General features: G+C 42.9%; 3 protein-coding genes across 14 annotated transcripts in view; 2 read left to right on the top strand and 1 right to left on the bottom strand.

The window, feature by feature from the left end:
* The window catches only part of LOC306844302 (uncharacterized protein), a 19,360-nt gene extending 17,976 nt beyond the window's left edge, over positions 1-1,384 (top strand). Inside the window, exon 8 of the mRNA XM_079376313.1 lies at positions 383-1,384. Within this exon, the coding sequence (XP_079232439.1) occupies positions 383-609 (227 nt within the window). The 3' untranslated portion in view covers positions 610-1,384. The remainder of the gene's footprint in view (positions 1-382) is intronic.
* A 1,372-nt stretch (positions 1,385-2,756) lies between these two features.
* On the top strand, positions 2,757-5,677 carry LOC306844062 (serine/threonine-protein kinase pim-3-like). Its single transcript, XM_079375912.1, has 5 exons — positions 2,757-2,967; positions 3,108-3,362; positions 3,510-4,287; positions 4,370-4,546; positions 4,645-5,677. Exons 3-5 carry the CDS (start codon positions 3,945-3,947, stop codon positions 4,737-4,739), a joined length of 615 nt encoding a protein of 204 aa, XP_079232038.1. The 5' UTR covers positions 2,757-2,967; positions 3,108-3,362; positions 3,510-3,944; the 3' UTR covers positions 4,740-5,677.
* A 1,398-nt stretch (positions 5,678-7,075) lies between these two features.
* Positions 7,076-19,868, bottom strand: LOC306844246 (heterogeneous nuclear ribonucleoprotein Q-like). 12 transcript variants are annotated; one of them, XM_079376228.1, is made up of 12 exons: positions 19,548-19,868; positions 18,502-18,661; positions 17,643-17,761; positions 17,452-17,559; positions 15,320-15,433; positions 14,456-14,632; positions 14,160-14,295; positions 13,850-14,055; positions 13,383-13,532; positions 13,172-13,293; positions 10,343-10,721; positions 7,076-8,726 (listed from the first exon to the last, which is right to left on the bottom strand). In XM_079376228.1, exons 2-12 carry the CDS (start codon positions 18,647-18,649, stop codon positions 8,688-8,690), a joined length of 1,698 nt encoding a protein of 565 aa, XP_079232354.1. In that variant the 5' UTR covers positions 18,650-18,661; positions 19,548-19,868; the 3' UTR covers positions 7,076-8,687. The 12 variants fall into 12 exon arrangements, with proteins under 12 accessions (XP_079232354.1, XP_079232346.1, XP_079232349.1 ...); XM_079376220.1 differs by having other exon boundaries at positions 10,186-10,721; positions 17,643-18,012; positions 18,058-18,661; positions 19,548-19,706; XM_079376223.1 differs by having other exon boundaries at positions 7,076-8,729; positions 10,186-10,721; positions 19,548-19,706.
* Positions 19,869-20,272: the final 404 nt, after the last annotated feature.

The raw sequence follows: 20,272 nt of genomic DNA, 5'->3' as shown, positions 1-20,272 counted from the left end.
TCTCTCTGTGTGTGTGTGTGTGTCTGTCTCTCTGTGTGTGTGTGTGTGTGTGTCTGTCTCTCTGTGTGTGTGTGTCTGTCTCTCTGTGTGTGTGTGTGTGTGTCTGTCTCTCTGTGTGTGTGTGTGTGTCTGTCTCTCTGTGTGTGTGTGTGTCTGTCTCTCTGTGTGTGTGTGTGTGTCTGTCTCTGTCTCTCTGTGTGTGTGTGTGTGTCTCTGTCTCTCTGTGTGTGTGTGTGTGTGTGTGTGTGTGTGTGTCTGTCTCTCTGTGTGTGTGTGTGTGTGTGTGTGTGTGTGTGTGTGTGTGTGTCTGTCTCTGTGTGTGTGTGTGTGTGTCTGTCTCTGTGTGTGTGTGTGTGTGTCTGTCTCTGTGTGTGTGCTGCAGGCGGGAACACTCTGCTGCCGGGGCTCCCCGTGCGTCTGCAGCAGGAGATGCGGCTCCTGTGTCCTGCGGATCTGAGCGTGAGGGTCAGCAGCCCGAGTGATCGGGATTTCTCTGTGTGGCGCGGCGGAGCGGTGCTGGCCAACATGGCCGACCTCTGCGGTGCCTGGATCAGCGCAGACGAGTACGAGGAGTTCGGCCCGCAGATCGTCTTCAGGAAGTGCTTCTGAGCCATCACCCTTCTTAAAGCTCTTTTAACACTTTTAGACAGGGTTTTTGTTGTTTTGGTGCTCTAGAGTAGGTGCCAAGTGCTGATGTGAGTCTCGTAGGACTCTTCTAGAGCCTGTGTTTTTAGTTTCCAAGAGAAAAATGACTCTTTTAAGCTCAACATGAAGAGCTCCACATGCATACACTGGTTGTATCAATCGGATTGTTTGTCTCTTTGCCACTTTAATTAAAATCTAATCAATCAATCATGTCTATGTAAATTTATGTTTAATATATTAACGTGAACTTTTCAGTGTTTTGATGCTTTTCACGAGGCTCACATTGCAACTATTACTCACATCTATGAATCTGGTTCACTTTGACGAGGCTTCACTGTATTAGATGAGCTACGGATGCTTTCGTCCATGTGTGTTTCTCAGCTGTTCCTCAGACACCTGTGTGTGTGTGTGTGTGTTTCTGCTGTGGTTTGATTTGCGGAGCAGGATTGATTAGTTGATTTGCATGAATCTCACTTCACATCTTTTCATCTGTATTTTCACTGGGGTTTTGTTGTCTGAGGTGGTTTTGAGCTGCATATGGATCCGTCTCTGTGAGGTTTGTTTACATGAGGTTCATTAGCTGATCCAAATCCTGTGATGTGTTCAGGTTAAAGCGCTCAGTATGTTGCTCAATGTGTTTGCCTTGAATGCACTGTGAACCCAGCACATGTTTAGCATCAGTGTCTGTTAGCTGGCTAAAGTCTGGAGCTTTTTACAATAAATATGATTTCTAAACGAGACTCCTCGTGTGCTCCAGGTTTGTTCTGGTTGACCTTCTGCTTGATGGTTAAGGAGTAGATTTGTTAGACATTAATAAATGAGAGCACAAGCATGCTAAAACACGCTTGCATTTGACAAGTTACATTTTTTTTTCTACAAATTATTACACCAATACAAAGACTAATCAAAGTTATGCATGACAGTCAATAATCTTAAATTTCCCTGTCATTTGTCAGGTCTGGTCCTTTATTTTAATGAGTTTAGTGCTCTTTCGGTTTGTTTAACTGTTAATAAAACTCAGTCTGCAGCTCTTGAAATCACCTCACCTTACAGAGGCTTACACATGTCTGTTTTGTGTCCGAACAACAGCTCTTCTCATCCCAGTTGATCATGTATTGGTGGCGGTATACTCTTCAAGCACACTTGATGTTTCTGTTAAGCCAGCATGCCATCTGTAACCTCATCAGAATAGTTTACTCGGATGTCATTTCGAAGCTAATATACCGCTCACTTTAATCTGAACACAAAACACGCTTTAGAACTCATAAAGTGTTAAGTATTTGGACTCATGTGCCATGTCTTGTCAAAAATGTCTGAGAAAAGTTTAGGAACACACTAATATCATACAATATGATTTTATAAAACATTTAATTTCTGTGTTTTTGGTGCTCGTATGCTCCGCTACACAAGTCAGAGATGGATTATGGATCTCTCTATTGAGCAATTACTTATAAAATTATTATAGATATTAGGGTAAATATATATTTCTGATAGACCCGATATGCCTAATTGACGAGAAAATTGTTAAATTAAGTTTTTGATTAACGTTACAGATCAATAAATGTAGTAGGCTAATTGTTTCTTGATTATTGTTTGGAATAAATTATATATTTTAGAAACTCGGGATTATGTCGAAGTCATTGTTATTTGCTGCTGAAGAAGCTAAAATCTGTGTACTCTGTGAAATCTAGTCAGTTTTACATATTCACAATTTCTATCTTATTTACTTGCTGCTCATATAATACAGAAATACTCACCCGTGTGTCAAATCAACATTAATTCGCATCATAACGGTGATTTCCTTCAGTAAACAGGACAGTAATAATCTCCTGAAATAAAACTCGCGCCTGATATCTAACTAACGTTAGTGTTTACGTCAGGACGTACATGCGCGTGAACCACGTTCATATTTCAACACCTGACAATAACAAACTTCTGAGACACTAGTTTTTGAATGATATTAGTATTAATTTTAAAACAAAACTACCTCAAAACACCGTAAGTGAAACGCGCGCTGTTCCAAAAAAAAAAAAAACCCAGCAGCGCGAGCGCCTCGAGTGTGACGTCACAGCGCTGCGGGCATATAAAGGGCTGCTCGCGCTTCTAACAGCAGACGAGGATCTGATCGAGTGAGGGATTCGAATCAGCGGCTGATTCACTGACTTAAACGCTTTACAGACTATTCACACACACCGTGTCCATAATTACCAGTATAATCAGAGATGTCTACAACATCTGTCGCTCGAGCCGCCTGGGCTTCGAAAGCACCGAGCTTCCAAAGAATCGATCTGAGCGATGAAATGAAGAACAACAGCCCAGCAGGTGAGATGAAATCAACAGCAGTCATCTCTGTAGTGTTACTTTGCTTCTCTCGGTCTGAGCTCAGTGTTTGACCTCTTTGGAAGCGGAATCTGTGTCTGATCTGGAGTCTGAGGTGTTTGTTTCTCGTCTTTCCTCCAAAGGGACGCAGGGGAGAGCGGTGCGTGTCTTCCTCCGGAAGCTGTGCGAGGCAGTGATGCGGCCGGACAGAGTGGTGCGTCTCTCAGCACAGACGGACGCTCATCTGGACGATCCCGAGCTGACGGCTGTCCCGGGTCCGACGGCCGTTCCTGAGCTGCTGTGTCTGCCGGGTCAGGTGTGTGAAGATCTGGAGCGGTCCTCCGGGATCAGAGAGCCGACGCTCCTCCCAGATCCATCCGCTCTCCATCTCTGTCACAGTGAGGCACTATTACTTTAGCTCATGCATCTCTAATAATACTAACTTGACAATGACATCTGTTGTGCTGCTTCCATGTTTAATTGCTGGTTCACATGTAATCTGTGGTCAGAGGTGCTTCTAATGGTTTGCTCTTCACTGGTTTTAGAAAATGCCAAGAAAGGAATGAACCGGACAGAGTCCAGCCTCCTAAAGCAGAGCTGGATCCGGACCCATCCCAGCTCGTTCTGACGGACCAGGACCAGGTCTCTGCTGACCTCCAGTCGTCTCCTGAGGAAGAAGCTCCCTCCGAGATCCAGTGTCTTTGTTTGAAGTGGGACATTTGATCGCATCAGGGAGCTTCAGCAAGGTCTATGAGGGAACACTTATTCAGCGACAAAGTGAAGGTTTCTCTGAAGTGTATCCCCAAGCGCAGAGCGGACCGCTATCTTGACATTTAAATTGGCTAAACCTGCAGAATATGTGCCGTTTTATAACCTGATGCTGACCTTCAGCTGGAGCAGAAGACAGCAAGCTAACGGTGGTTGTATTTGTCTCTTCTCAGCCTGGTCACTCCAAACCTGTGCTTGCTGAAGTGGCTCTGATGCTCCGGCTGGGAGAAGCTCCCTCGTACCCCAACATCTTGGAGCTACACCAGTGGCTGGGGGATGAGAGCAGCTTCACTCTCGTTATGGTGTACCCTGAACCCTGCAGGACCTTGGAGGATTACATCTTGTTCTCCGGCCCCGTCAGTGAAGCACAAGCACGCTTGTTTATGCTTCAGGTGCTTCAAGCGGTCAAACACTGCCATGAACATGGAGTTTATCATGGTGATATCCGCTCGAGGAACATCCTGGTGACTCTCCACAGTCTGGAGCTCAAGCTCATCCACTTCCGCTGCGCTCGTCTGATCAGCAGCGAGGGCTTTAACAGCAGCCAGTACCAAGGTGAGTCTGGCTGATGATCACATGATGTTGTGTTGTTGATGGTGAAGCGTACAGAAGCACTGAAGCTGTGTGTGTCTCACAGGATCAGACACATACACCCCGCCTGAGGTCCTCGGCCAGTCCATATTCCACGCCGCAGCAGCAGACGTCTGGGCGCTGGCAGTTCTGCTCTTTGAGATCATTCACAGATATCTGCCCTTCGAAAGCTTTGATGCCATTCAGCACGGCTACCTCAGGATGGATCCCACCTTATCCACAGGTGAACACACAAACAGCTCCACATTATGCTGTTCTGATGATGTTTACTGTTCATGTTGGATGTGTGGAGACTAACCGCTCTCTCTGAACTCTTCCCAGCGTGCCACGACCTGATTTTCCACTGCTTGAGCCGTAGTCCAGCTCACCGGCTGACGCTCCAGCAGCTGGGAGAGCACCGCTGGATGAAAGCCTAGACTGGAAGAAGAGAACTGAGGTGGGGCCGGTAGAAGTGAGGACAACAGAAGGGTCGGAGGAATAAAGGACCTTAGTGGAGCCACAGGCGGTCAAAGGCCCAGGGGTCCATTCTATACAGCTCTCATTATAGTGTGGTTTGTACTATACATTTTCATCTACATTATCAAGTGATGCTGTTGAACAAATATGATGAAAAACGCACTACTGCATTATTATAACATCAGTATGTTTAAAAAGAAACCTCTAAAAGCAGCATGACCACCAGTCAATATCAGGCATTGCATCTGAGCCTGAAACACTGGTAACGGCATGTTAATATCCCAACACATCCTACATTATTAATCAGATATGTGCAGACATCACTATTAATCATTATTACCGGTAATCATCATCATCATCAAAACACATCAATCTTAAAGTAGTACAATGGGAAATTTGCATATATTAAACATGAACTTTTAACAAAATGAAGAAGACTGATATAAAAGAGTTGTAACCCAAAAATAAGGTCTTTTCCCCCAAAACGAATGCTTAGTTTATGGTTCATTGATAGTTTTTAATGACAACACAAACTCACTTAAAGAAATGAAACGTTTATTAAGAACAGTTCTCCTGCGCTTGTTTCGCATCTCTGAACTAAACTGATTTTATTTCTGTAAAAAGGCCATGTCTGCAGGACCAAGCCTGTGCATTAACTTATAACTTCGTCCCCACCTCCCCACGCTTTTTTATTTTCTTTAATTATTGATTTGGCATCATGGACTTCAACAGAGACGCTGAAGGCAAAGACCAAACACTCTTGATTTACTCTCTGTTGCCCTGAGCATCACATAACCAACTTAACCAAAACTGCACGGATGACGTCCTTTTTGTGTCTGTAATTAAGAAGTACTGAATTTAGCAAATAAATAAAGCATTGTTTTATAAAGATACAGACAAACCAAGGCCTGTTTGGTGGATATCATTTTTCTTTAGAGATGGTTAACATCGAAGTTATTACCTTATTATTACGAAGTTAGTCCCTTACCTCAAGTATTTCGATTGTTACTAAACTTAAGTAAACTTGCTAAATATGTTACAAATAGCTTTTTAAAGCATGTATTTTGTCATGTGAAATAACCTTCCCAACCCTGTTCACGCGTTCCCTGGGAACTGAACCCATAACCTTCATGTTGTTTTATATGATACCATCATCAGCATTACCGTCTGAAAAACTGAACTGAAATGGACATGAATTTCCAGCCTTTGACAGCAGCACTGAGCCTGGGAAGTTTGGGGTCCGGCAGAGTTTAGTTTCATCCCTAATCAAACACACCTGCCTGTAATCATGAATGTGGGAACATTCGGGTTAAAACCTCCCTCTTCAAACCTTAATGATTTACAATCATTGTCACATTCACACGTTGACCACATGATGTCGCTATAACACAGTTTTGTTTTTTTGTGTCGGAAACAGAAAAGGCACAAAATTAAAGCATAATTTTATAAACTCAACCTTAAAAGACTGGGTCACAAAAAAAAACTTCAATTCCAATTAAGTTATCCTAACAAATCATGTTTGTGCAACTTCATGTGGAATCAATGAGCATGACTAAATAAAGCAAGTTCAACACTGCTGGCTATAGTCGAACCTTCTCATCTGGCGAGATCAAACACCAATGTCCTCATTCTGAATGACCTGTCTATGGCCTTTCACACTGTAACCCAGCAGATCCTCCCGTCTATCCTCGGACTTGAGCATCAAAGGTACAGATGATCTTCACAGGTCTCATGGAGTAGAGGGCTGTCTCTGAGCCACATCAGCTAGTCACTGGCGTTCCTCAAGGTTCTGTGTTTGCTCCTTTTCTGTTCTCCATTCACACAACGGCCCGGTCATGCACTATGAGCATCGCTTTCATGACAGATCCGTTGTGATGCATTTTATACGTATCATTTTGGAAAATGCTTCTGTTAAATTAACACAGTACAGGAATAATTAGATACTGTGAAATTGTATATTCAATTGACAAAAACCATGATGTGTCCTCTACACCGTTTCTATAATATTTTAGTGACTAACAACCACTGAATAAGCAGAGCTCTTAAGACAGACCTTGACAGTTTAGCAAATGGTGGTCAGTAAAAAAATGCAAAGGTGGTAAAAATTAAAGAGCATACAATACCAGACACGAAATGTGGTCATGAATTGAAAGTATTAAAAATTAGCATTTTTAAATGTATTTGAACAAAGTCATGTATATTCAAATGTTACCTAACGCCACTGATCAAACTCTAGACGTTCTCAAGGTGAGGTTTAGACCGAAAAGCATCAAGCAAGGCCACACTTTTTCATTTTACAAAATTTATTTGCAGGAATGCAAAAACACTGGTTATGCAGCAGTACTTTAAAACACCATTTTTTTTTTTTATTTAAAAAAAATGGTCTAATGGTGATACAGAAATAATTGTGGAGTCAGTCATATTCAAAATCCAGTCAATACTTTTAAAGAGGCAAAAAAGAAACTGAAACATCAACAGAATCCCTTTAAAAATGTATAAACCCTGTTCGAGCGCATAAGAGAATTAAAGTTACCGATAACATGCCCAAAACGATGCATATCTTAATCCATCACATTAAATGTGATGAAAAGGCAGCTACGGTGTGCCCAGTTGAATGACATCATACGTCCTGCCCACCCTGAGCACAGCTCTTATTACAGACCGAATGGGTAATGGCATAACCAGAGCCGCTCTCACCAGTCCAGTCTGATTCACAACCAGCACCAGGGATGGAGATGGAGCAGAGATCGATCCTAGCCTAACTGCCTGCGTCGAGATCACAGGGAAGCAGCGGCTATCAGAACGGTGCTCTGGACTTACCTTTAAAAACAACGGTGAACTGTGCTTGCCTAGGCCGCACGTAGTTCACAAAAGGGATGGTGTTGGTTTCAAAATTGATCAAGCAGCCATCAATGTGGACCGCATGTTCTTAAAACAAACACAAAAAAAAGCTTTAAAAAATTCATTTGGGGCGAGGGTCTGAGAAACACCGCTAAGGATTCTCAAAGTAGCTTCTTCCTCAAGTTCAAGCTTTTACAAACAAGTAACATCCTTATCACCTGTCTCGCGAGCTGTAACTACATCCTCAGAGGAAGGCATCTCGCTCAGCTCAGACTGACGAAGGCAAGGCTTCTTTAGACTCATCACACGAGTCATTCACATGCCCAGTCTGACTGTTCAGCATTATTACAAAAGGACTATAATACACTAGGTACATTGGCTCTGATGTTGCCCTTGTGCATAAGTTGAATATAAAAAGCCCTGCTTGCATTAAGTCGCCGTATGTACAGTACAGATAGGGCAGTTTCAGCCTCCAGGATGAGGTAGTTAACCAACCCTTTCCAAAAAAAAAAAAAAAAAAAAAAAAAAAAACACCCTAAAAAAAAAAAGGTTCCGAAAAGAACCATTTTACCTGGAATGCCTGGTCAGTCACACCAGGTTGTAACAACGGGAGGAGAAAAAAAAAAAAAGGCAAGACTCAAATACAAGCTTAACATGTTTGTCCTCATGATAAGCTGCAGTTAAAAATGCACAAAAATATACAACAGCATCGAGCTCCTCCAAGCCACTTCAAACATCTACAAAGTGCAAAATACATGTAACGTTAAGGATAAAACTCCTTTGGGCTACTTCGACCTCCAGAAGTAACAGTAAATGGCATTTTCTCTCATGACACAAGGGTTCTGGGACATTCTTACATAAAAAAAAAATAATAATTAAATACAAAAACAATACACAAAGAAGAGTCCACACACGTCTAATCGTGACTTTGCGTTGATGGCAATCTTGGAGGCAGACAGGGAGAAGATACGCTTCCGTAAGGCAGGACCCGAGCTGGACCATGGAACGGACCTTACCATCACATCCGCTGGCAGCACCTGGCGTGACCCCACTGAGCTAGTCAGTCTTCACTGGGACATGTCAGGACCAGCCTCGACCCCTTTTCCCTGCTAGCCAGGTAACAAAAGGAACACAAATTAGAGGAGTGTTAACAATGGATACAACACAAAGGAAAAAGAAAAATCACACAAGGACACAAACGACCACAAGGAAGATGTCAAAGAGAGAGAGACAAAGCAAAATGCATTCACTAGACTAGCGACGACACCTTACGTTTTGGCATGCACACGTGTAAGGAGCCCGAGAGAAACAAGCACAACAGCGGCTCGGATCTAAGCGACAGGAATTAGGTGATCTAAAAGGGGGTGGGAGAGTTACAGAGATACGAAGGAGGAAAGCAAGAGACAGGGTCATGCATGGTAGCTTCCCACAGTGGCTCAAATTTGGGACAAACGTGCAAGGGCAAAGAGAGTTAGAGCTTCCAGCGACAAAGACGCCTCGTCTGGACACGCCGCTTTGCGTCAAATTGTGCTTTCTGTGGCTATCATTGAGTTTAGCCTGTCCTTGTGGAGTTTCTCTAACAAAACCCCATTGAAGGGGACCTCAGGAGAGAAGGTTCCCAAAAAATTGCAATGGCAGTGAATCGGAGTAAAGAAAAGCCTCTCAGTTGGAGGAGATTGTGAGAAATGGGGTATGCGTTTACACAAAGCTTGAGTGGAGAGAGGATGCGGACTTCGACTTGGTGATATCAATTTGAAGGCATGCAGAGTGAGGTAGCAGCACATCTACAGGCAAACCTTTAGTCCTTTTCTTCCACAAGGAGCCATAAATTTGTAGGCAATTTGAAGAGAGAATTTGCCGAAACATGAATTTGAAACACAATTTGAGTTTTTGTACACTGGTGCGTGTATGTTTATTCAAGCAGACAAACAGCAAAGAATACAAGCCAAAATGTAAAGCCAAAAATTAGGATCAAAGTCCCTTTTTCCTTTTCATTTTTTTTTTTTTTTTAAATCGCCTTCCCCAAAAACAAGACAAGCTATTTGACTAGTATTATCTTTTGTAACATACAAATAGCAATTTTTTTTTTTCTTCGTTGAGTACAAGTTTAGGAGACACTTTTTGTTGTTTTTTTCCTTTTTTGTTGCTGTTACCTACTTAAGACATGAAGAGCAAAATTCCTATGAACATACATGGTACTATATAGCCAAATAGACAGGTTGAGCACAAAATTGCAAATTTAAAAATTTCAATCCCGATTTTAAAAAAAGTAGGAAACGACCTCCAAACAAAACAAAAACAGTTCGGCAGAAGCAGGTGGGAGTGACTACTGATCGAGTCCAAGCGGATTCTTAAAATATGTACAAGAAAACCCGCCGGGAAGAGGAGAGAGGCAACCTTTAATGGATTTGAGGGCCAATCAAGTCTCTATAAAAAAAGGTTTGTTTTGTTTTTTTTTGTTGTTGGTTTTACTGAAAACAAAAGAGCCCTACATTCTCTACTTCCACTGTTGCCCAAAAGAATCCTGATAAAACTCCTGGTTGTCAGATTTGTAACCATAGTTACCAGAATGATCGCCACCTTGCAAGGGTTGCTGTGCAATGGGTTGCGAGCCCCAGTTCTGATTAATGGTCTGGCGCCGTTTGGAATCTGGCTGGTTGTAGCCATCGGCTTTGCGCTTGCCTCCTACATTTCCACCGCGTCCACCCCGAACACCACGTACCCCGCGCCCTCTCGGCAGAACCCCGCCTCTGGCTCCTCCGCGTGGGCCCCTGCTGGCCCCTGGCCCTCCGCCGCGCTGTGGGAAGCCCGCCCGGCCTCGTGGAGCGCTGACCCCTCTGCCGCGCACGGGAGACGTCCCGCCTCGAGCTCCGCCGCGCCCCCCTCTGCCTCGAGCGGGCGCCTGGAAGTCATCGTAGCCGAAGTACGGGTCATCGTAGCCACCCCTGTAGTTATGGTAATCGTAACCATAATAATCGTAGTAATCTTCGTAGCCGTAATAGTCTGGCGGGTAGGAGTAACCGCCCCGACTGGCACCCCTGCCCCGGCCCCTGGCAGGAGGCGGCATTTGAGGAGGCCCATAGTAGTAGTAATCGTCATACCTGGGAGAGAAGAGCACAGGGATGTTTACGTGGAATACACCAGATCGCTCACCTCGGAGACACAGAGCTGTAAGCGGCTGCTCCTGGAGGACTGCAGAGTCCAGCGCCAACCCTAACCAAACACCTGCCTGAGCTAATCAGGGGGTTCAGGACGACTCAAAACATCGATGCCTTGTCCAAATACCCACACTTGCGGTCTTTGCACTTGTCTACATGATGATGTATATCCTGTAATTGGCCCAAGTGTTCAAGTTAGGGATGCACGATATTGGATTTTTGCCCGTATGCCGATTTTTTTGCAACTCATTTTGGCCTTATTGCCGCTATATTTCCTTTTGTTAGGAAACATAAAGTTTCTCCTGTGCAAACAGAAGCTAATTATTTTTTATTTTAGTTTTTGACAAGAACTTATTTGACTTAAACAATGAAGTTCTTTTATAATGACAGTACATTAAAGATTTGAAAATAACTATGAGTAATCTATATTTAATCGCTGAAATTTTTTTCAGAAAGATGCTGTGTTAACCTTAAGTTTTAACATTTGTAAATGGTCTAAAGCAAGAGTTGTAAAAATTCAGAAAATCTTTTAGAGCTCATTAGTTTAAAAAAAAATAAATAAATATATATATATATATATAAAACATTACACATTAATGAACAAATCAATATATATAAAATTAAGTGACCGGTTTGTGTTTTTGTAGCTTATGAACTTCAAAACATACTCGTGTTTTATAGCATCAATTACTGCTTTATTTAATCAGAAACTAAAATATTGTGTATTTTGCTTTCATTTTATTAGAAACCCCCTAGGGAACTCTGTACTGAGCGGGCATTAGGACCTGGGGGAGGCTGCTGTTGACCACCACACACCAAACATTCTCAGTTTAAATGCAGTGATCTAAAGAGTGAATCTAATCAGCATTCAGACAAAACTTTGCTTCAAGAAAGTATTCATGTGCAAGACATATAGGCATAATTTTCATTTCCGGCTGATGCAGATATTTACATTTAAAGCCATTATCGGCCAGTTCCTATATTGGTCTGATAATGTCATGCATCCCTAGTTCAAGTGAGGATGAAAACCACAAGCGTGTGTCGAAGTTGTCATTACCTGATGTGACAGTGTTCAAAAAATGCAATTGCTTTATCTTTGCTTTTTAAAATCTAATTCTAAATGTCTGTTCAATAGTCCCTATAACAGATGAGTTTAATTTGTGGTGCTTCTAATTAAGTGATAAAAAGCAGTTGCAAATGTACAAAAATATCACCACTACTCTAGAGCCCTGCGCGGGACTGTTTTCTTCATCCCGCTCCCGCCCGCCCCCGATGAATTTCTGACCATTACCGCCCGCTCCCGCAACGTTCGTGTTACACTCCCGCCCGCTCCCGCAATATGTATGTCCACTCCCGCCCGCACCCGCAAAAACTGAGAATTTATTCCCGCACAATAATAGAGATGCATTGATTTTGTGTCTTCTCCCGTCCCGCAGGAAAAAAAAAAACGTATTGTATTGCTATTATTAAAGAGATTCATGTTTGTTTCTTTCCCTGACCTGCATGTATTCTGACGCACTGGTAGGGAAGATGAATATAGCCTGGGCTATCGGGGACATCTAAAACGCTTAGGCTACCGCGCGTTTCTTTAGACTTCAAGTACTTTGATTTTGTTGACAATGACATCATGTCGCTAGGCTACCTCCCGATCCTGCAGTGTTTTTTTTTTGCCGCCCATTCCCGCCCGCAGCAAAGTTCAAACCGCCCGCTCCCGCGAATTTGCATTGGGTCCCGCGGGACCCGGCGGGTCCCAATCCCAATGCAGCCCTCTACACTACTCATCTTTGCACCAATAAAATGTGCAACTTTGTTTTTCTACCAAATTATTTGTAATATCCAACTACTATATTAATATTTAACTAGCATTGGAAAGGTTTCTATCTACCCATCGCGAGATCTCAGCAAAAAGTCTCACGATTTATTTCAAAGCATGATGCATGATAGGACACACAAAGCCTCAAATAGCGGGCCGGGGTTTAGTGTGGGGTAAGGGCACTACGCTTTGGTGTGTTTAAGACCTGGGACAGTCTTGCGCACTTATTTCCTGTCGCGTGCTCTCAAGTAGCCAAGAACACAAGTGTGGGTATTTGGACAAGGCATAAGTGTGCTGCATAAGATAAGGGGTGGTGATGGCGCAGTGGATAAGACACATGCCTTTGGTGTGAGAGACCTGGGTTCGAATCCACTGTGAGGCACCAATGTGTCCCTGAGCAAGACACTTAACCCCTAGTTGCTCCAGAGGCGTGCGACCTCTGATATATATAGCAATTGTAAGTCACTTTGGATAAAAGCGTCAGCTAAAAGAATAAAATAAATAAATAAGACTTAGAACGGACATCTTGAAGATAGCCGCCCTTCATGAACAGGGCTGGACAGCACTGGTGTAAACTCACATTTGCGTCTTCGCTGCTTGACGCTGCGCCTTCCTCTCTTTCCGCTTCTGGTCGGGTGGCTTGGCGAACACAATCTCAATGTGCTCCCCCTCTAAATCTTTACCGTTCATTTCTGCCAGCGCCTGCAAACATCCATACCGTCACACCACTGTACCGACCACTCAACAAAACCAGAAACATGCACCTGGACACTTGCTCCAAAGCGTCTTACCTTGACCGCTCCATCTCTCTCGTCAAAATGAATGAAGGCGTAGTCTTTCAGTTTCTTGACTCGCTCCAGTTTGCCAAACTGGCCGAATGCTTTTTCAAGTATTTCCTCTGTGACGCTGTTTGCCAGGTTCCTGACAAACAACACTTTCACCTAGGAGCAGATGAGATGACAACATGAGCTCCCTAGTTGTAAGAGAAGCTGGGGCCTAAATATAAGCGCCGTTATATCGGTCTGGCATTTAGGTCAGTTGAAAACCCCAAGACTTTGATCAACAGTGCACCCATAGCAGAAGGAAGACTCTTAACAATGTCCAGTCGACAGTAAACTGCCAGCATAAAGCCTACCGCCTCGGAACGGTGTTATCTGAAGAGAATGTGGAAAGAGAATCTCAGCAGGAACTGAGAAGTTGATCGTCTTTCAGTACAAGCCCATCACCAAAGAGAACACCAAATGGCTCATGTTCTGACCTTTGCCATGACCTCCGGGTCAGGATCCTCAATAGGGTCAGCCCACTCGACGGTGACCACATTGCCCCAGACCTTCACCTTCCCACTCATGAGCCTCCGTCGAGCCTGTGCTGCTGTTTTGTGGTCCTCGTACTCCAGAAAACAGAAGCCCCTGTTCTTTTTCTTATCATCCGGCTGATGGTAAAGGATGACGTCAGTAAGACCCTCTGAGAAAGAGAAAGTGAGTTAAATGTAGATCTTAAATCTTTAAAGAACAAAGCATGTTGAGAGGACACAGAGGAATGCTTCCTCATTTCAAAGCAAAGCACACCTGTGACTTTTGAAAACTCTTCAACAATCTGTTCTTTTGTCTTGCTCTTGGGAATGGAGCCCACAAAGAGTCTGTTGTTTGCCACTGATATACACACGCCAATATGTTTGCCTGGGCGGATTTCATGATTGTTACACTGAGAGGAGAAAAACAGGGTTTGAAACTTGAACAACTGTTGATTTGGTAAACCCTCGCTTGCACTCATCATACAGAGATATGATTGTGAATCTAGTACTTGAAGACAGAGGCAGCAGGTACACACTCATGAATGGACCTGTATGATCTGAGTGTCTTACTAGCTTGACGGCCTCCTGTGCAGCCTCTTTAGTGCAGAACGTGAGGAAGGCGTAGCCCCTGTTCAGGCCGCTCAGAGGATCCATCATCAGACGCAGGTCCCAGATCGGCCCTGCCTTCTCAAACAGAGGCACGAGCTCATCTTCAAACAAGTCCCTCGGGATCTTCCCCACAAAGATCTGCAGTATGGACAGAACAGAGAAGTCAATGAGCCAGTCTGAGCCAAAGCTTACAGCCATACTAAAACACCCCAGAGGCTACAATATGAATTTAAGAAATTCTTCGAAGTATAAGCAGATCCACTGAAGATTTGAAAACAGGAAGGTGATTCAGCGCTTTCATTCATCTCTCTATAATGCCTGATTATGATCAGGGTTATCGTTAACGAAATAACATTATTTGAAAAACATTAAGTGAAAAAATTCAGCTAGTTGCTAAAGCAATATGTAAACTAAAATAACACTGTGACTGGTCAGTGGCGTCTTCCTCAAATATTATTTTTCTCACATAAAACATCAACTCAAATCAGTATCTTCATTCATTTGATTTGCCAAGCAGCCAAGAATGGATTAAGTGGGATGATGAAAAGACATTAGCTTCATGTCTGGATCCTTTGGATACTAACTGTACATTAACATGCTATGTTTGAACTCCACACAGATTTCAGTGTACCTGCTAACATCGGAGCAGCATCTGCTGGGTTTTACAGCAGCCAGATGCTCTTAAATGTGGAGAGGCTATAGAGTCAGATCTTAGCGGTAAACTGTCAGCGTAACAAAGCTACTCCAGAACAGTGTACATAACTCATCATTCTGCCTTTAAAGACAGCTGATGCAGCGCACCACAGCATGAGTGATGTGAATTACCTCTGTCCCGACCGTGGGCTGAGCACCATTGTAGACTGACTCTGGCGGAGGACCGCCGTACTTGCGCTGACCTGTAGTGACATCAAGGGTGTAGCCTGTTCTCTCCAGCAAAGTCTGAAAAACAACCAAAACACAGCTGCTCGTTTCACTGAACTGAAATCTTTAGGGCCCTATGATATCGGTTTGATTTTTTTCCTCTCTGAATTCAGAGAAATAAAATCCTGAAACTTACACAATTCATCAACTTATTAAAAGTTTAACAAATTATGTTTAGGGCCCTATGAAATGATTTGTTTTGTTACCAAATTCTGTGTTTTAGCACATCTAGGGTTGGGTACCGTTCAATTTTGAAACAGTACCCAACGATACCTTTTTTCGGTACTTTACTCTGTGTAATAAAAACATTTCAGTGAAAAAAAGTCCAAAACTCTCAATTTCAACATTTTGAACAATAGGGTCCTAGAAATTAATTTTTTTTGTTCCAGAAATTTGTGTTTTATTTTTTTTCTGATAATCATATGAAGGCATGAAACATTTATTTTTCAAGATTTTTATTTGTCACACACACAATTATACAGAGTATAACCAGCAGTGAAATGTAGGTAATTTTAATCAAATTAAACCCTTTTATTTTTTGGCAAACAAACAGCTCTAGAGGTTTACTGTAAAAAAAAAAAAAAGTATACAAAAATTACTTTAAAAAAAAGTTAATACAATTCTACAATTAAGTGGGTATGGTAGTGGTAATTATTTTTCATCATTTTAATAGTTTTATTTAAATTTGACAGTAAATGGAATATATAAAAGACATACATTATAGAGTACAAAAGTAATACAAGAGTAATATATATTTGTTGCATGTTAAACCTCACTTTTATTTTGACAGGTTGCCGTGAAGTTTGTGTGTATACAGTATGATATGATGCTAGTTTTCTCAAATGAAACCGTAAAATACTCATGAAGTGACTCCGGCTGTAAGATCATGCGTTCATGTAGTGAGATGCAGAAGCCGAAAATCACCACGAGTTCACGTGCGCTTCAGTATGTGTAAATTAATCAACAAAACCACGTCTCTGCCATTCATACATACCGAACGGAACATGCAGGATTCATATTTAAAGTCTTTTTGCGTTTTAATAATTCACATACACTAGTTTGTCGCAATTCGAATTAAGTGACAGACCTTTTATTCATCCAAAAATTGACGAATTCCATGGCATTCCGCGCTAGCGAGTAAATTCAGTTTTTATGAATGGACTGCACCATCCTATCAGCGTATTCGTAGAAACCTTGTGACCCTAGAAATGCAAGCACACAAGAACATTTTGGTTTGCCCTCCCTGCGTGCTGTGTTTTAAAGAGTTGCAGTGGTGACATCATGTCACAGGGTCTCTCTCTCTGCGCCCAAATGAGTTCTCAGGCACCGAAATTTGGTACCGAATGATTTAATGTGAATCGGTAATCTGTAGTACAGACGACATTCAGTATGTGCCCTTAAAATACCGAATTCTGTACCAACCCTAAGCACGTCTAATTATTCGAACGCATCAAAACAGGTTTCATTTATTCTTACAATTGCCTTGATTGTTTTTTTATTACTCTTTTCCTCTTAATTTTGGATTTGTTTATTCATTATTGCTTATGAGTAGCTTGTATCAGCTATTTGAAGTAAAATATACGTCACAATATCTTAAAGACATGCTGTTAACTGATTGTATCTTTGGAAAGCACATTATTTATCATGTTAATATTGAATAAACATGTAAAAAAACAATAACCTTATGAAATGTTTTGGGTTAGTTTTATTTTCAGAAACTGTGTATTTACATTTCTCTGGTTATCAAATGAAGGCATAAAATCAGTAATTTATCTTTTAATTAATGAAAATTTTATTTTATGCAAATGAAGGATATTTACTATTAAATAAGGTTATAACACAAGGTTATGTACATTCTACTGAACAATAGTAATGCATTTCTGCTACAATGTCTTTATATTAAAGTTAGCTTTCTGATTAATTCATCCAAACTTCCGTGATATTCCGCTTTAAACTGTAAATTTAGTTTGTATAGCCGTTTTCCACATTGCAGAAATCGCAGGGCTCTTTATATTAAATAAAAAGCCCAAACGCACCTTGATTTTTGCTTCATCTGGTCCTTTCGTGGAATCTACAACTTTGGTCCCCTGTTTCTCTCTCTGCCTGTAGGTCTTCATCACTCCACAGAGAAAGGCACTTTTGTTCTGGGTGAAAGCAAGCGAGAGAGTTGGTAAATCCTCCCCATGTTTCACTACACTGACTCAAAGAGCAGAGCGAGAGCACTTACTTGCACATGGGATAGGTCGCTCTCTTTGAACTGGACGAGGACTTGCAGTGCACCTTCCTCATTGAACTCTTTCAGTGCTTCAATGGCCCTCTCATCCAGGTCACTGTGCGCCACAAGGCCTGCAGGGAGAAAACCAGGGAAACCTCAGCGTAGCCGAGAGATGTGACGATCTGCAGGAGTCTTTACCCCCCGTCCAGTCAGGCTCGTGGATTGTACATCAGCGTCACTCAGAGAGAGAGTTCATGTTGTCATCATGTGGACAGGGCATCAGCGCAGACCAGCGCTGCTAGTGACTTCACCAGTCGCGCATGATTATGGGATAAGAGTATTTTGCTGTCTGATAATCCAAATATTTCCAGGTTTCCCACAGCTATGTAAACCCCGCAAAAATCACCTGAATAGGCAATAGCAGCACCTCGTTCATACAGTAATAATGATTATCCCAGGAGCACCCCCAGCCCCTCTCACCCCTTCATAATTAGCATCTGTTAGTGATAAGCTGTAGGGGACGTCACCTGTCTCGGCTCTAGACAGCTGCCTCTATTGTCCTGGTTTATGCCCAGCTGGCCGGCATCCCCCGGGACAGCCCACCCCCCTTTAACAGCACAGAGCTAATCCCCAGAAAGCGTGCTATCAGGATCAGACCAGACACGCTCAATTCAGCCTTTATTTCTGCGGGCCGGCGTGCCGCTACAACTCAGCATCTCTTTTTAACGCTGCAGTACCCATTTTGCAGTGAAACCACACAAAGTTGCTAATTACCTGCCAATTCCCTACGCAAGAAAACACACGACACGTACAGTTCAACATGCATTGAATATGATGAATGTCAATTTGGAGGGTTCAAGTTTTGGCTTACCTGCTAGGTAAATTTCATCTAGCTTTTCAGCAACTTTTTGTGGTAAACCAGCTTCTAATAAAGTGTTGAAGTGGTCAGAATGGGTAACTGCAGCAGACGTGTCCATTGGTTCTTCTGTACCATTCCCATTAATATGTTCTGTGGCCATGTCTCCAGAAATCTGTTCAAATGCAATGAGCCAAATTATTGCAGGTTTTGGTAGACAGTTACACAAATTAATGGGTATTCAATTTTATGAATAGGGTTTCTCCATATTGCAATCTAAAAATCATCCAGTCTTTTTTTCCACCTGCATGCAATGATACAAATGCGCTGAACCATCACAATCATACATGCATAACATCCCCCAAAACACCTACAGCCTCTCAGTCCTCAGCCAGCCAGCATGTTTACTGCATCCACAGCTCGAGCAAACACAGTAAACAGCGGCAGTGCATGTGCTCAACACCAGGCCGTGCTCTTCACTATAACAGCACGACAGAACGCGCTCCAGAGCGATGCTCGTGTAAATCAGGCCCAGACTGAACCGGTGGTGTGTGTGTGATCCGTGAACACACGGTCAGACTGTATTGACGCGTCTCAGGCCCTCCACAGCCACACTCCGAGCGACTTACTCTTTAAAAACATACGAGACGACAACGCACTGCGCAAAACGTGCTATAAACGCGTTATCCACCAACACAGCTGAAGAAAATCAGCAAAGCTGCTAGATAAAAACGGTTTAGCGCGTTAAATGGGGTTCAGACGCGTGTCTTGATTAGCATTAGCCTGCTAACTCAGCAGCGTGACTCACGCGCTCACATACAACATCAGTTCATTAGTGTGCAGCCACACGCTGGAATTACTCACAAAACACACAGATGTACGCGTTTATATGCGTTTTAAACGGTTCTCGAGGCCTGCTCTCGCAGAGCTAGCGTGTTTAACGTGTCCGGTAACCCCCTCCCCCCGCGGGATCCGCACATTGTTTCCAAACACCGGTAAAATAAAGGCCTCCGCGGCGCGAAACGCTTTCGGAATCCGGTCCGGAGCGGCGGGGCGCTTACCTGGCGCTGTTCCGCGGGTGTGTTCGGGTCTGTCGGTGTGTATGTGTGTTCTGGGGGCGGTAAATGACTCCCCGGCGGAGCTCCGCTTGATTCCCGATAATATAAAATGGCGGGCGGCGCTGTTCACGCGCGGTGCTCTCTATCAACGGGCTCTGCCGCGACGGGGTTTCTGACGCAGCCGATCAGGGGCGGGGCGCGTGAGCCCAGTGTTGCCAAGTCTGCGGTTTCCCCGCGCTATTGCTCTGCTTTATCACCGCGCCTCCGGTGTTCGTCATGTTGAAGCGGCCCCAATAACGTCATATGTAGCCCCTAAATGCGACCCCCTCGAAACGCGTTTGGGCTAGTTTTGAGGAGCAGTGGGGCGGGTTTATTATTACACCTGGCAACATTTTTCAGCAGACTTCATGTACAGTAAATGATGGTCATAATGTTTGACTAAGATTGATGTTTTATTATTATTATTTGACCACTTAAACGAAGATATAGGCTTCAGGAAAATATCACATAAATAATTAATTAGCTTCCTGTTAGTGAAATGTCATATACACAAATTAAACATTTCCTAATCTCTTTATTGAGAGTTGATTTAGACAAGAATATGGAAACTATCCAAAATTCTGTGGAATTTTCAAAAAAGCAATGAATTTTCTTTTCCTTTGTTTTGTCTCTGTTTGTAATTATCTCTACTGTTTAATAAAAAATAAAAATGTATCACATTTGTGAGT

This window comes from Barbus barbus (assembly GCF_936440315.1).
Source record: "Barbus barbus genome assembly, chromosome: 24".
NCBI classification, from domain to species: Eukaryota; Metazoa; Chordata; class Actinopteri; order Cypriniformes; family Cyprinidae; genus Barbus; species Barbus barbus.
The sequence above is the reverse complement of the archived record's forward strand: the minus strand, read 5'-3'. Positions and strand labels throughout refer to the sequence as shown.